Source organism: Pagrus major, chromosome 3 (genome assembly GCF_040436345.1).
Source record: "Pagrus major chromosome 3, Pma_NU_1.0".
NCBI classification, from domain to species: domain Eukaryota; kingdom Metazoa; phylum Chordata; class Actinopteri; order Spariformes; family Sparidae; genus Pagrus; species Pagrus major.
Genome location: NC_133217.1, coordinates 3,167,882 through 3,183,521, shown reverse-complemented (window position 1 = coordinate 3,183,521; position 15,640 = coordinate 3,167,882). Strand labels below are relative to the sequence as shown.

General features: G+C 41.7%; 1 protein-coding gene across 1 annotated transcript; it reads left to right on the top strand.

The window, feature by feature from the left end:
• Positions 1-5,075: 5,075 nt before the first annotated feature.
• On the top strand, positions 5,076-11,590 carry LOC140993667 (major histocompatibility complex class I-related gene protein-like). Its single transcript, XM_073463174.1, has 7 exons — positions 5,076-5,199; positions 6,757-7,026; positions 8,114-8,392; positions 8,701-9,003; positions 9,101-9,202; positions 9,439-9,456; positions 9,622-11,590. Exons 1-7 carry the CDS (start codon positions 5,127-5,129, stop codon positions 9,669-9,671), a joined length of 1,095 nt encoding a protein of 364 aa, XP_073319275.1. The 5' UTR covers positions 5,076-5,126; the 3' UTR covers positions 9,672-11,590.
• The last annotated feature ends 4,050 nt before the right edge of the window (positions 11,591-15,640 follow it).

Here is a 15,640-nt window from a genome sequence, read left to right as displayed (position 1 = left end):
AGTGACTCTCCTGTTGTCACTTTATTTAGCTTTGCAGAACTAAAAGACAGTAAAAGATGACTTCTTGCACTATAAGTACAGTTATATAAAAAGGACTGATTGAAGAGGTGGGACTGTTCTATGATCTATGACTCTGATTGGTTGTTTTATTAATTGTTGTTTTCTGTCGAATTCATACTCAAAACAATCAGGGGACATCGTATGACCAGACTTTAGTTACAAACTATTCAAACTCTAACTTTACAACTTGTATTAGCTTTTTACTAATAGAGATTTAATTTAATCACAAAAGTTGTGTTCATCTTTGAAGATTATCTTGACGAACAAAACATGTAAGAATCGTAAACTTGTGTTTGACACAGATAATATTTTTGGCGATATTCCAAAATTAAATTCAAAAAACTCATAGACTTCTTCTGGAGGGAACCAGGTCGATGCTAACATCAGGGTTAGCCTCCAAAAATATGTTATTGCTGCACCACTCTATAGATGGAGAATATGGAGTTTGGTCTCTGGAGCCATGCTATGCAGGGTCGAGGTGAAGTCTGAACAAGTGAGTCTTGAGTCTTTTGCCGAAGATAGCGAGTGACTCTGCCGTCCTGATATTGGTCGGGAGTTTGTTTCACCACTGAGGCACCAGAACAGAGAAAAGTCGTGACTTCGCTGAGCGACCTTTGTTAGCTCACAGCAATGGCGGTACCAGCCGACCAGCTGATGTAGTGGAGCAAAGTGCTGGTGCTGGGTCGTGTGGTCTGACCAGCGTTTGGAGGTAGATGGGTGCAGTTCCGTTGACGGCCTTGAAGGCCAGTACCATCGTCTTGAATCGGATGCGGGCTGCAACAGGAAGCCAGTGGAGGTCACGGAGGTGGGGGGGTCACATGGGAGAATTTGGGTAGATTGAAAACAAGGCGTGCTGCAGCGTTCTGGATATGCTGCAATGGTTTAGTCGCAGAGGCTGGGAGTTCAGCCAAGAGTGAGTTGCAGTAGTCCAGATGGGAGATGACCAGCGCTTGGACCAGGAGTTGCGTTGCGTCCTCTGTGAGGAAAGACTGGATCCTGCGGATGTTGTAGAGGGCAAATCTGCATGATTGGGCCACAGCAGTGATGTTGGGGGTGCAGGATAGTCTGTCGTCGAGGATTACACCCAGGTTCCTCTCAGTCGATGAAGGCGATACTGTGACGTCCTCCACAGTGACTGACAGGTCCATGCGAGGGCAGTCTTTCCCCCGGGGGATGAAGAGGAGTTCAGTTTTATGAAGGTTGAGCTTGAGGTGGTGAGCAGTTGTCCAAGCGAAGATGTCTGCCAGACATTCCGAGATGCACTTTGCAATGTGGGTGTCGGAGGATGGGGGAAAAGAGAGGAAATGTTGGGTGTCGTCTGTATAACAGTGGTAAGAGAATCCATGTGATGTGATTGCAGAGCCTAGTGATCTAGTGTAATAAATGTGGGATTTTCCTTTTAGCTATAAAAGCTAAGAATGTCAGAACCTTTAAACAAACACGCAGACAGGGGCGATGTACAAAAGGAAGACAATCTTTATTAATAATTAACAGTTCATAAACCACATGGGGGGCTTTGATCTGGCGGAGAGAGATGCCGGTCGGGGCGCAGACTTCCTTGGGTCATAACACACGACAGGCTCGCCTCTTAAATGGCACACCGTGACAACCCACTACACATCAGGCTAGCTTCACTAGCTCTTAAGGCACACTTTAACCACAGCATGCAGAGTCAACACACCACCCCACACACGGCTAACCTGCAGCATATGGCACCTGTAGACCGCCCACCCGCAGACCCGGCACTCCTCCCCAGGCAACCCCGCCACTTAACACTTATAAAACATAAAAATAGGCCGACCTATACACAACACTAATAAATACGTAGAAAACTAAATAGAAGAGTACCCTTCCGAGACCCTCCCCCAGGGTCTGAGCTTGTGCCACCGTCCAACTCCCGGGGTAGCGGCGTCGCTGGACGGTGAGGACAGGAACTGCTGGCGGCTGGTGGTGCGCTGGCACGGCCGCACAGGGAGCAATGACAGCACAGCACTCTCTATTTGGACCTCCCCTCCTAACACCTGAGCTACTAACTCCCCCTGGCTACCTGTCTTCATCGCCGTCAGCCGGACGTGTTGCTCCTCTCTCCTCCCACGCTACCTCTGCCACACTCCTCTATCAGACCGTCTCTCTGCCATCAGTCACAGCTGCACCTTATCAGTCATTAAGAAGCCCCTGCTCCTGACGCCACACACCAAGTGTCTCCCCTAATCTCACCACATAGTGTACAGTGAAAACAGAAGTGGTCTTAGTACTGAGCCTTGAGGGACACCAGTTTCCAGAAAGCAGGGTTTGGACAAGGAGCCATTGCATATGACATGAAAGGTGCCATTTGTCAGGTATGATGTGAACCAGGTTAGAGCACAGTCAGCGATGCCAAGTTCAGCCAGAGTGGAGAGGAGGATTTGGCGGTTAAATGTGTCAAACACAGAAGATAAGTCGAGGAGAATGAGGACTGACGAGTGGGACGAGGCTTTGGCGGCACTGAACGACTTGGTCACTGTGAGGAGGCCCGTCTCAGTGGAGAGAGCAGTCCTGAAGCCTGACTGATTGGGGTCAAGGAGGTCGTTTTGTGAAAGATAGGAGGACAGTTGGTTGTAGACTGTGCGTTCCAGGGTTTTAGAGAGGAATGAAAGAAGAGATACGGGTCTGTAGTTTCGGATGTCAGCTGAGTCTAGGGTGGGTTTCTTTAGGAGTGGCTTTACTGTAGCTGTCTTGAAAGGAGATGGAATAAAGTCTGAAGTGAGGGAGGAGTTGATCAGGGTGGTGAGGAATGGCAAGATGTCGTGTGAGATGTCTTGGAGAAGAGAGGTGGGAGATGTATATCGACAAATTTACAACTATGAACTTATGAGACTAAACATGTAAAATCCTTTACATTGATGAACACGAATGAATGTTAAACTCAAATGTGTTGTTCTTTCTTTTTGTGCTGATGTTTGTCTTTTCAATAAAATCCTCACATTTTAAAAAGTTTGGTCCACATGCTCATTTGTGACGACACTTCAATATATTACCTGAACATTCAGTATTCTCACAGAGGATTTGAATGAGGAGATTGATATCAATGTTAACTCTGAGCAGAGTTAGCTCCCAGACAAGGTTAGCTTAGCTTAGCATGGACACTGAAGTTAGAGATTAAACAGAGAGCCAGTATCTCTGTTAAAGGAGCCTTCTGACAACTAAAAAGCTGATTGACTGATGTCCTGTAACGCTTCACCTCTGAGGAGGTCACAAGATACGTTTAGAAAGAAAGAGAAACAAACTGAGACTGAGAGACTCAGAGTGAGATACATGTTGAAACATGTTTATTCACAATAGTGATTTGAGCTGACGGTTAACACAAATTAAATGTACAAGCAACATACAACAATAATAGAAATGACTTAAATACAGAGGTACCCTGAGAGAAAATGATTAAAGGTTACTATATAATACTGTTTATATGGGTTTATTACATTTATTTCAGCTGGTAAAGTGTCCTGATGTGGGCCTTTAAATGTATTGCTGCTGTTAATATTTGTATGGTTAATGTGGCGAATGACACCAGAATGTCCTATGTTTTGAAAGGCCTTTGAACGCCTCAGGTTTCTGTGACTCAGGTTCTCATTTGTTTGGGCAGCTGTCAATCATTTTCTCTGTTATTGGGGATTAACCTGTCGGATTGTTAGAGGGGCGGGACTGGAGGGAAAGCGAGGGAAACGAGGAGAGAAAGAGCTGCGGAGAGAAGCGGAAAGACGTTAAGTCCGAGCAAACTGTCAGATAACTTCATGGAAAAGTGTTATTTACCGTCATCAAGCGGAAGTTTATGCGAGTGTTTGCTTTATTTTGTTAAGAGTGTAACCGAGCGTGTTGTAGAAGTGACGGCTCGTTACTGGCGCAAGCTGAAGGCCGCGATGGGACTGTTGCTAGCTGTTAGCATCGCTAGCTGCTAATCAGGAGACGCCGCGGACGAGGTTGGACATTGGACGTTGCCGCGGCTGCTGCAGGACGGAGGAGTCGGTGACGGACCGAGCCTCGGGACAGGACCGAGCCTCGGGACAGGACCGAGCCTCTGGACGGGTCTGTGGTCACGTCGCTGCCTCTGGGAAGAGGTTTTGGAGGAAATTGCTGGACCGCTTCTCCGTGGTTTGGGTGAGTATCCTGACCTGCGGTTTCAAGGTGGATTTCTATATGAGCTCCAGCTGCCGCCATCACTGGTACCGACTGAAACACTACACAAACCCCGGGCTGTTACTATGTAGAAGGTTCCTCATGTGACTGTATTTCTTGGTTATGTGGTGATTCAAAACAAAGGAAAAAGATATGAGCCACAAGGTTTAGACATTGAAACTGTTTATTGTTGCTAAATCCTTGTTTGAAGGTGTTTTTCATGCCGATGATGTTTATATGGAATAAGAGCTGTAGTTACGGTTAAAGTCAACTGCATGGGAAAATTAATGCTCATTAACAGTATAGTTGCAATTAATACACTAACCAGGCCTCTCTGCAGTTTAGCCAGAGTCATTTTCAATGTGTGTTAATTATTGTAAAACATCCCAAATTATACATTTTAGTAGCTCTCATCAATTCACTCCCATGCAGTCTGATACATAAAAGGAGTATTCATGAAAATCATAAAACAGAGTTGAGTGAGAGGGCCACAATAGAAAATGTCTTTATACAGTATATAAATTTAGTTCTTTATATGATTAAATGTGTTGCAACAAAAGGGACAAAAACTTCTTGAACACATTTTTAAAAAGATAATCATCTCAGGTGTGTTTAGACTCCTCTAAATAATGTTTAACACCTCTATCTATATCTATATCTATATACACCTCTCTATCTGAAAATACATTATTTGAGTACAAGAACTTCAATTTATTTTGAGTTCACAAAGACCAAAGACCACAGGAAAACCTTCTGAAGAAGTTTTACCCGTCTAAACCTCTCATCCCCGCTGGGGGGAGCTAAAGACACAGTGAGGGAAGGAAGGAGGCGTGTTATGCAAATAGAAAACACTTCCTCCCTTTAGTCGCACCGTGAAGACTCAACTCCACTGACTCAACTCAGCTGTTAAGTGGATGAAACTTACTTCTCATCAAAACATGAAGATCTTCATTCTCTTGCTTCTCTCGAGCCACTTTGCATCTTCAGGTAAGATAACTTTCCTTGAATTACTTCCTGAAAGCAGTTTATGAAACACAGAACAGTTCAGCAGTAAACTAGTGACCTGAAGATGGAGGCTGCCATCTTTATATTTCAGATCAACGAGTCTGCCCAGCTCAGGGTTCAGATAATATGAAAATGAACTTGTCACTGGAGGCTGTATGTTGTAAGTGTCGGGTAAAACATAGGAGACAGAGGAATTCAGACATCATACCAGCATTTTACTAAAGTTTTAGTATCTGTATATGTCACAGACACGCAGACACTCTCTTTTACTTTCACTTTCTCTCCGTCGCTCCCTCTCGTTCCCCCTCCGGCTATCTCACTCTTTCAGGGTAAAAACAAATTACGTCATCATATGTTTCTATAATTATCTAGAAAGTCAAACACTCCATGTAAACAGACAGAGCAGGCAGGAGCAACACAGCTGCCACACAGTACACAGGCATCCAGTGTGTCCAGCCTGTTAGGTGGTTCAGGTAGAGGTGGACTGACATTGTTGTTACACAGAGTTGTTCTTTGTTTTTTACCGAGTGCATGAAGAAAAAAAGCTTCTTTATGATGAGGCAGTCATAGAAGATGATCAGTTTTTTTGCCCTGTCACAGGATCAGAACAACTGTCATGAACAGTAGAGGACTGAAAAACAACAGTCATTGAGAAAACTTTAGTGGAAGTCATGGCAAAGTAGCTAACATACAGTATGAAAGGACAAACCACAGTTCATTTTACAACTTTCAAACTCAGTGTGTGTCTTCTAACTGTAAACTCACTTCACTTCACCTACAAATGTTGGTGGTGGACACTGGTTTGTGACCTCTGTGCGTCTCTCAAGGATGGTAGGGCTGATATGAGCTTAAAATAATGCCACGATATTTGTAGGCTGTTTAACTACACAATATATATATCTTGATATTTAAAAAAATGTCCTCAAAACACATAATGCAAGGACTGGACAACAAAATAAAGTATCACGGTATATTTAACTAAATACCTTGATATCAATATTGCAACAATATTAACACAATGAGATTTCTGATCAATAATCACCAGTAATGTGGAGATAATGAAGACATGGGTGAAGACAAGTATTAGAACAAGTAGAACAGTCTGGTAAGTTCAGAAAATGACATCAAGTAATGTCGCCTTTAAAACCAGGAAAAGACAACACTTATATCATGATATAACAATATCCACAATCTAAGATGACATATAGTCTCTTATCATAGTAACGGTGTAATATCAATATGTTGCAGCCATAAAGGATGCTGACATTCATATTAGAAGGGGGAACTCAATAGTTAAAAGTACTTTGAGTGTAACTTCTCTTTAAAGTCTGTCCAAACACCAAAATGCTTCTCAGTAGTTGGTGGGCCGTACTGAACCCTGTAATGATAGAATAGGTAATAGATAAGTTAGATAAGAAGATTCATGCTGTAGATGGCAGGCCATAACCTTAAGTGTTACCATGACATCATATTCTGATGAGGAGTGTGATGATGATGTGTGTATTTATACTGAATGTGTGAACCTCTTCTGTCCTGCAGTGAAACACTCCCTGAACTATATCTACACTGCATCTTCTGGACTCCCCGACTTCCCGGAGTTTGTTGGAGCTGCAGTGGTTGATGATAATCTGTTGGGCAACTGCGACAGCAGCAAAAAGATAATCGAATTAAAACATGACTGGGTGAAAAAAATATACGAAAATGACCCTCACCAGTTGGAGGAGTACAAACGATTATGTTTTGTGGAGGAGCCAAATTTTTTCAAAGCCGAAATCAATAGTTTGAAACAGCGCTTCAACCAAAGTGGAGGTACAGTATGTACAATGTTATATTTCACCTTTTACTTCATGAACTCTTCTTTATAATTATAAAAATAATTTAGTAAGATTTGTATCAGAAATATTTGGAACTGATGTTATCAGCCTCCCTGGGCTGAAAGAAAGTTTTCATCATGCACAGTGAAAAAGACTGAATACTTTACTGACTAATACTGCTTCAGGGGATGACTGGACCACAGAACATCTGATTGGTGTGCACATTGAAACACGAGGATCCAAGAACCTTTAAATCATTTATTGAGTTGGGAATGCTCCATCAGATGGATGGATGAATGACAGGATGGATGATTTCTGTACAACAGCAAATATAGATCAATATATATGAATACATGCCAAAACTAAGTAACACAAAAAGTGCATGAGAACAAAGGTAGCTCACATTATTAATGCATCCATGAAGGATGAGTCTTCTGTAATCCTTCACTGTGATTCTGTTATTCAAAACAAAAAGTAAATACACAATAACAATACACAATGATTGTAAATCTAAATATACGCCATGAGCCATATTTACAGGGTTAAGCTTCTCACAGGAGAGGAAGTAGGAATCAAACAACTCCAGATAATACACCACGGTCTGGTGGGAAGGCAGATACACATTATAAATACTGGCTGCATTTAAACATCACTTAAAAGATATAAACAACACGTCATCTGGATGCATGTACACATAACTTAAAGGATACAACAACAGCGTATCAGGAACATGTTGGCAGAATAAGTTCAAACAAACTAACATGTGGCAGCATGGTCTCACACAGAGAAACATACAAGACACACCCAGCATATATGTCCTCCCCTTACTAAACTCCTCCTCTGCACACAGGTAGGTGAATCTCTTCACCAGTCAAAGCCTCACACAACTGATGCTCGACTTGACTTTTTTTAACACACAGAATATAACTATTATACTACACAACTAGAGAAAACTGTGTTTGTGTTAGTCCTCTCTATAATAGTTTGGACTCAAACCAGTGACACTGCATCACTGTTCATTGTTGGCATCTTAAACCTTAAAGTGATGAGGTGAGGTGTTTCTCTCTCTGTCTCTGTCTCAGGTGTCCACATTTTACAGAGGATGATTGGCTGTGAGTGGGATGATGAGACCGGAGAGGTTATTGGTTATAATCATTATGGTTATGATGGAGAAGACTTCATATCAGTCGACCTGAAGACAGAGACATGGATCGCTCCAAAACCACAGGCTTTCATCACCAAACTGAAATGGGATGCTGACAAAGCTAGAATGAAATTAAATCAGTATTCCCTCACAGTGATTTACCCTGAGTGGCTGAAGAAGTATTTGGCCTATGGGAGGAGCTTTCTGCTGAGAACAGGTAGAATCACATGACCTGATGTAGTTTAATGGACACAATCATGTTCATACAGTCTGCTCAGACTGAACTGCTGTTGTGTTATCACTGCAGTCAGTCTGACATTACATTGTTTTCTCTGTTAGTTTTCTGTAGCTCTAAGATTCAATGTTGTCCTAACCAATCAGTACACACTGACATTTTGGCTGTTCTGAAATACATTTCCATCGATGCTCAGACTGTGATAGCCAGTGTACACTTAGCATGAGTTAAGTGAGTTTGCTCAGTCTCAGTGTTTCAAACTAGAAATAGTTTCATTGAACTCTCTCCAGAGCTTCCCTCAGTGTCTCTCCTCCAGAAGACTCCCTCCTCTCCAGTCAGCTGCCACGCTACAGGTTTCTACCCTCACAGAGCCGCACTCGTCTGGAGGAAAGATGGAGAGGAGCTTCATGAGGAGGTGGACCACGGAGAGATCCTCCCCAACCACGATGGAACCTTCCAGATGAGTGTTGACCTGAACCTTTCATCAGTCACACCTGAAGACTGGACGAGGTACGACTGTGTGTTTCAGTTCTCTGGTGTGAAGGAGGACATCATCACCAAACTGGAGAAAGATCGGATCAGGACCAACTGGGGTAAGAGTGAGATCAGAGGGTGCTGAAGGGGAGTGCATGGGAATTCATGTTGAAAAAAACAAAAACAGTAAAAATAAACTATTATTGTTTTCAACAGTGAAGCCCAGTGACATGACCGTCCCCGTCACTGCTGCAGTGGTTGTTCTTGCTCTCATTCTCATCGGTGCTGCTGGATTCATCGTTTACAAAAAGAAGAAAGGTGAGAGAGAAAAAGGAAAGATTTCACTACTTTGATTTCAGTCTTTGAGTTGATTTTTTTATTCAGGTTGCAAAATTAAAACCAGCATCAGAGAAAGCAAATACAGTCAGCACTAAACAGACTGAGTATAAATAGATACTCAGTTTGAGTGAGTAGAAGAGAGGAATAAAGTGACTAAAGATAATCTGGCATTTACAACTGTGACTGAAATGATTTGTCTTTTGTTTTGATTTCAGCCATTCGCCCTCCATCTTGTAAGTAAAACTTACTTTGGTTCTATTTCAGCTGATCTGACTCACACTTCATGTTTTAGATTAAAAAATGTTTCACATTATTGTGCAGATGAACCTTTTCAACACTGTTTCCTGTATTTATTGTTTCTAAAAGTTCAATATGGGATGTTTGTTTCTGACCTGCAGCTCCTGACAACAGCGCAGAGTTCTCTGAGCAGCTGAATCCAGAGACCTGAATGACAAACACACTCAGTGACTCTCCTGGTGTCGCTTTATTTAGCTTTGCAGAACTAAAGACAGTAAAAGATGGCTTCTTGCAATTAAAATGAAGTAACATATAAAAAAGGACTGATTGAAAAGGTGGGACTGTTCTATGTTCTATGACTCTGATTGGTTGTTTTATTGATTGTCGTTTTTGTCCTCTAATGATACAGCGTTTTTGTCCACTAATGGTACAGCTGAGGTGATGCCAGATGATGCAGCTCTAATTAACATTAAGTAAGAGAGAGTTAGCAAAGCGCTACACCTCACCATGTGAAGAGACAGTAATGTAAGATAGTTTGGTTTTGGGACTTCTAATACTTGATTTGTTGGTGTGCTGTCAGTTGTCTGCGTAGAGGAAATGGAAGTACTGAACCGTTCTGTGTTAAAGGGCCACATCTGGCCCACGGGCCACCAGTTAAATAGGTCCAGGCTACATTTTTGTCTACCCACTGCTAAAGCTATAAGCAAGCGAGCAAGAATGGCAAAGAAGGCAAAGAAACAGAAGTTTTAATTATTGGTCCTGAAGCCAAGAGAGAGAAACTTTTACCAAAACTACAAGACTTTAAACCTTCACAATGTGTCAAGAACCTGGGCGTCATTTTTTATTCTGAGCTTGACTTTATTCCTCATATTAAAAATGCTACAAAGATAGGGTTTTATCATCTCAAGAACATGAGAGAATCCGCCCATTTCCCTCTCGGTGAAACACGGAGGTGCTGATGCGTGCTTTTATCTCATGTCGTATAGATTACTGCAACGCCCTGCTTTCCCATAAAGAGTACTTCCAAACTCCAGCTACTTCAAAATTCAGCCACACGTGTGCTGACGAGGACCAGAAGGCAGGAGCACATTACACCTGTTTTAAAATCACTGCATTGGCTCCCCGTGCGTTTCAGGATCGATTTTAAGGTTCTTTTATTCGTTTTTAAGTGTCTTAACGGTCCTGGGCCTTCTTATCTATCTGATTTGCTTTTACATTACCAACCCTCGCGGACCCTGAGGTCCTCCGGCTCCAACCTTTTAGTCATCCCAAGTGTTCGGACAAAAACCCACGGTGAGGCATCCTTTTATTACTACGGCCCACGTCTGTGGAATTGCCTGCTGGAGAGCCTCAGGGCCGCAGAGACTGTTGATGTTTTTAAAAGCAGGCTCAAGACACACCTTTTTAACTTGGCTTTTAATTGATTTCTTCTTATCCTTGTTCTAAACTCCTTTTAACTAGTCATTTATGGTGTTTAACTCTGCTCTTAGGTTTGTTTTTTAGGAACTTTTAGGCTAAGCTTTAAGAATGGTATCTTAGCTTTTTTCTTTTAGTCTCTTTCTTAATATTCTTAACTACTTTTAACTTCTTTTAATGTTGATTTTATCCTGTTTTCTTCTTATCTTCTAGCTCCAGTGTTTTCCTCACGGGGGGCCCTCCACGCTGGGAGTAGTTTGATCCGCCTATGGGGGTGCTGCCCTGGGGGCTGTCCTGGCCTGGATGGATGGGGTGGCACTGCACCACGGCCATCTCCACAGCCGTGGTGTGGGCTCCTCTGCCTGTCCTGGTTGGATTGTTCCTGTAGCGGTGCCCCCTTGTGGCCATGGATCTACATGACTTCCCGGCGTGGATGGCTCCCCAACGATGCTTACCTTACCTGGACCCTCAGTGCCCAGCCATATCATATCATATCATATCATATCTTAACGAGTGTATGTTTGCGGCTGTGTGTGCATGCCTAAGTGAGTGAGTAGGTGCGTGTACTTCTGTATATGTGTGTACTTGCATGTGTGTGTGTGCGTTTGTGTGTGTGGGGGGTGGTGGGGTCGGGTCTTTTAACTTGTAAGCACTTTGTGTTGCATTTTATATGTATGAAAGGTGCTATATAAATAAATTAAGTTTAAGTACTGACATCAGTCATGTTTGTTGTTTACGTTTATCTAACTGCAGAGCAAGTGTATATGAATGTAGGCTAGGCTATCTGTTATTCACATCATCTACTTCATAATCAGCAGGTTTGTTGCTGAGGACTGAAGGAAGTGCAGTGTCAAATTTGTAGAAATTTGGACAAACGACATGTTCAATATCAATACATTTTGAATATACAGTAAACACAGCTCTGTGCAGCAGCGGGGGGCGTGGATTCAGATCTCTGGCTTCATTGTTCTGCAGACTGAAACTGGCTCACACATGATCTTTCTCAGGTGATCTCATGTAAAAAAGATGAGATTAGATGATGAATGATGACATTAGTGTGGTGCAACAACTTTCTGGAGTATCACATTACAGAAAGACAAAAAACAAAGCCGAATGTAAAAGAGTCTGAATGAGTGGGGAGGTGCGGTGAGTGCAGGTTTTCTATCCTTCATGGAGAACTGGTGGTGAGATTTTAATGTAAGGTGACAACAATAGCTGGCTCGCTAACATTAGCCTCAAGGGCTAGAATGTTTGTGTTTGCTTAGTCGCACCATCAGCTGCTCGGGATGCCTCTCTCGTTGGTTGTTGTCCGGCTCAGAAAGTACAGATTGTAACTCGTGACCATCAAACATGTTTGATCTTATGGGAGCGGCCCTGATGAGTCTGTGAGCAGTTCAGTACAGCACATTACCAGATAATCTGTGTGGAACAGCTTGGTTGTATATCTGCTTTTGATAATGTTCGGTGTTTTTTTACATGTGAGCGAGACATGAGGTAGTTGTATGAGAAGCAGCCGAGGCCAATATTAAAAACTTAAAGGTGCAGTGTGAAGAATTGGCCATCTGTTGAATTCATACTCAAAACAACCAGGGGACAGCATATGACCAGAGTAATCGCTAACTGCTATTAGCTAGCCAGTTAGGTAGCAGTGCAGCTAGCGGTTCGGACTGTGAACTCAGACCACTGGGGGAGTGTTGGTGTGTGTCTGGGTCTTTCTGGTGAGCAAGCTAACTAAACAAAGAGATCATAATGTCAAATCTGTCATTTATTTGTTCTTTCTTCTGTTGGTAATTTTATTTAGGTGTTTTTTTTAAAAAATGTTTCCAACAACAATTCTTACACATTGCACCTTTAACTTGGACACTGGTGGTATGAGGAACATTTCACAGATCATCATGAAAGGTTCCTCATACCACCAGGGCTGCTATCTATGGTAAGACTAGTTGAACCAGACAACAGTGATGGTGGTTGGACTGCTCAGCGAGCATTCCTGTGAAGTTGGCTATTAAACTAGTTGAGCCAGGCAATGTAGTTTCGACTGAGCAGTTCCAGTGTAGATGTAAGTCCGGGTCATACTGCAGAGTTTCTGCTGTTTGTTGTTTGTTTGGCTGAGTGAAGGATTTAAAGGCAGCTTACAGATGTTTAGGTCAGGGTTAGAGAATAGTGTCTCCTGTCAGAGGGCTCAGTAGATTTGTAGTGGACCAGTCTGATACCCACTGCAGTTCAATGATGGGTCGAAACGTCATTTAACATGAATACTGTGCAACCAACTGTTGGTACATTTTACTGTGTATTGATTGTTGATGAATTTTCATTAATCTGATTAACCCAGGTGAGGAAGGAGATTCAGGAGATTCCCTGTCTGTGATTATTTAACCTGCCACAGAATACTCTGTGGAAATGTGCTTACCTGAGTCATGTTGTTACTGATGGGAGAATATGGAGTTTGATCTATCACAGAGCCAGTGCGTCTGTCTTATGAGATATAGTGATATATGGGTGTGTGACGTGACATGGCAATTTTGCTGTCTTCAGTGTCAAACATGTATAAATATAAAATATATTTGTCAAAAACCCTCTCAATATTGTGCAGAAGATTATGCTTTATGTGAACATACTCAACATTAAAACAGTTCATCACTAATTTTTTCAGAATTTTCAACCAAACACAACAAAACTGTTGTTGTGGTGTGACTGTCCGACACTCGTTTCTCAAAGTAAGAACTTGAATAAAGCTAAGAAAAATAAATGCAAAAATTCTCAAAACAATACAGAAAAATAATACAGATGTCTATTTGTGAGCCTACTCTTTTCAAAGTCCAAGCATAATGTTTTGAGTCAGTTCTGATCAAAAAGATTTTGTCCCACAAATCACAATCACATGGTGTGACACCATTTTGGGATATTTCAACGGGCAACTGTTTTGACACCCTTGGGAATGAGAGGTCCTTCTTCAGCAAGGTTGTTCAGTACTATCGATACCAGACAATGACAGGTTTCTGAGGTGAGTTATCATTTTTATATTTTCAATAAATCAGATTTTGTTGGCACTCTGACAAAAGTCCCACTTCCGGATGTCTTTTGGTGTGACACATTTTTCATAGAAATGCAAAAGAAATGTTATATTTTTTGTCATGATTACATGTAAATCTATGTTGCTTTGTCATAGCTAGCAGCTTGTTAGCATGTTAATGTGTAGCTACAAGACTCAAGGTTGTGCTAAGTGCAGAAAACATACTATGGTGTGACACTTTATCATATGGTGTGACCTGTCTGCCTGTCACGCCATATGATTTGACTGTCACACCATATGATACGAATTGTGATTTCCTGCAGATATAACAATAAATAACAAAGTCCAATGTATGTTTTGTCCTTTCAAACATTTGTTTGGGTCCATCATCACATAAAAGCTGTAATTATTCACAATAGATTGTGTTTAGTTTAGTTTAGTTTTATTCAGTGATACAGATTTCTAGTTTATCAGACAGACACAGCAGACCCCTTCACAGAAACCTTAGAATGCTGTTTAAGTCAAAACAATGTTTTGTCTTCGTCTTAAACCATACAGTCCCTTTTCTTTTGTCAGCTTGAGGCAAATAATGACACCCTGCGAGGAAAGTGACTTTATTAATGATAAAATGTGAAAATGTTCATGGAATACATAGAAAATAGTATGAGCAAGAGTCACAAATATTTTTATAATTTTATAGCAAGGTTTGTCACAATAAATAGAAAATACGTTGAAAGACTGACGACATAGATCTCACATTGAGCAATGATTTAGAAAATAATACACAAATTTAATTAATTTTCACAAAACTATAATGGATCACAGTTATGTTATGATAAAGGACTTTGATAAAGTGAGTAACTTAAGAAAGGTATAATCCATTTTCATTTTATATTCAGTTATTTTCATGTCACACCATATGACGATTTTAGGCACTAATGCAACAAATTGTCACATAACTTCCGATTCCAATTGAAAATCTAAAAACAACATATGTTTCTATACAGATGAGAGTTAGTGGAACAAAAGTCAATCATTTTTATGCCTGTTATTTGAAGTTTTTGAAAAAACACTTTTTTCTGGTGTATATGTCACTGACCCATATATATCTGCCCAGCTGCTTAATACAACCGTTTCTTCCACTACTAACAAGATCTGGTGTAGGGAGAGGAAAAGGACCCTCTGAGAATCAAGAACATGCAGAAAAGTAGCAGGCAATGCATTAGGTCCCAAACTCTTCACCAGGTCAGCAGCTGGGGGAAGTAAACTTTCCAGAATGCTTCTTGTGATATGTAATGGTGCAAGGCTTGGATCTACATTCAAAAGTTCAATTTGAGATTTCCAGGAATCATAATCTGCTTCATGTTGTGGTTTTGGAAGCTTCCCTGAGAAGGTGCGTAGTCGGAGTGAAGACAGAGGTTGAATATTTACATCATCTCTGCACACAATATGCTCAACTACAACTCTTTGTACCTCAGGGGGGTTCAAGTCATTTCCCGAGAGCAAAATTCTCGGTCCCAGATTTGCACGTGGGTTTGGCTGGGATTGAGGTTCTTGCTGGTCAGTGGAGGAATGACCTGCTTGCTGTGAGGAAAGTACCTCAACAGTGTCTTCCTCTTCATACTCCTCTCCAGTAGCCGCTATTCCCAAATGTGCACTTATTTGGTCAAAGACTCCCTTCAAGACGTTGTCAAAGGATTGCCACTCTGCTGGGAAAGACGTCTCAGCACTTGGAGGTAGTCAGGGGATGG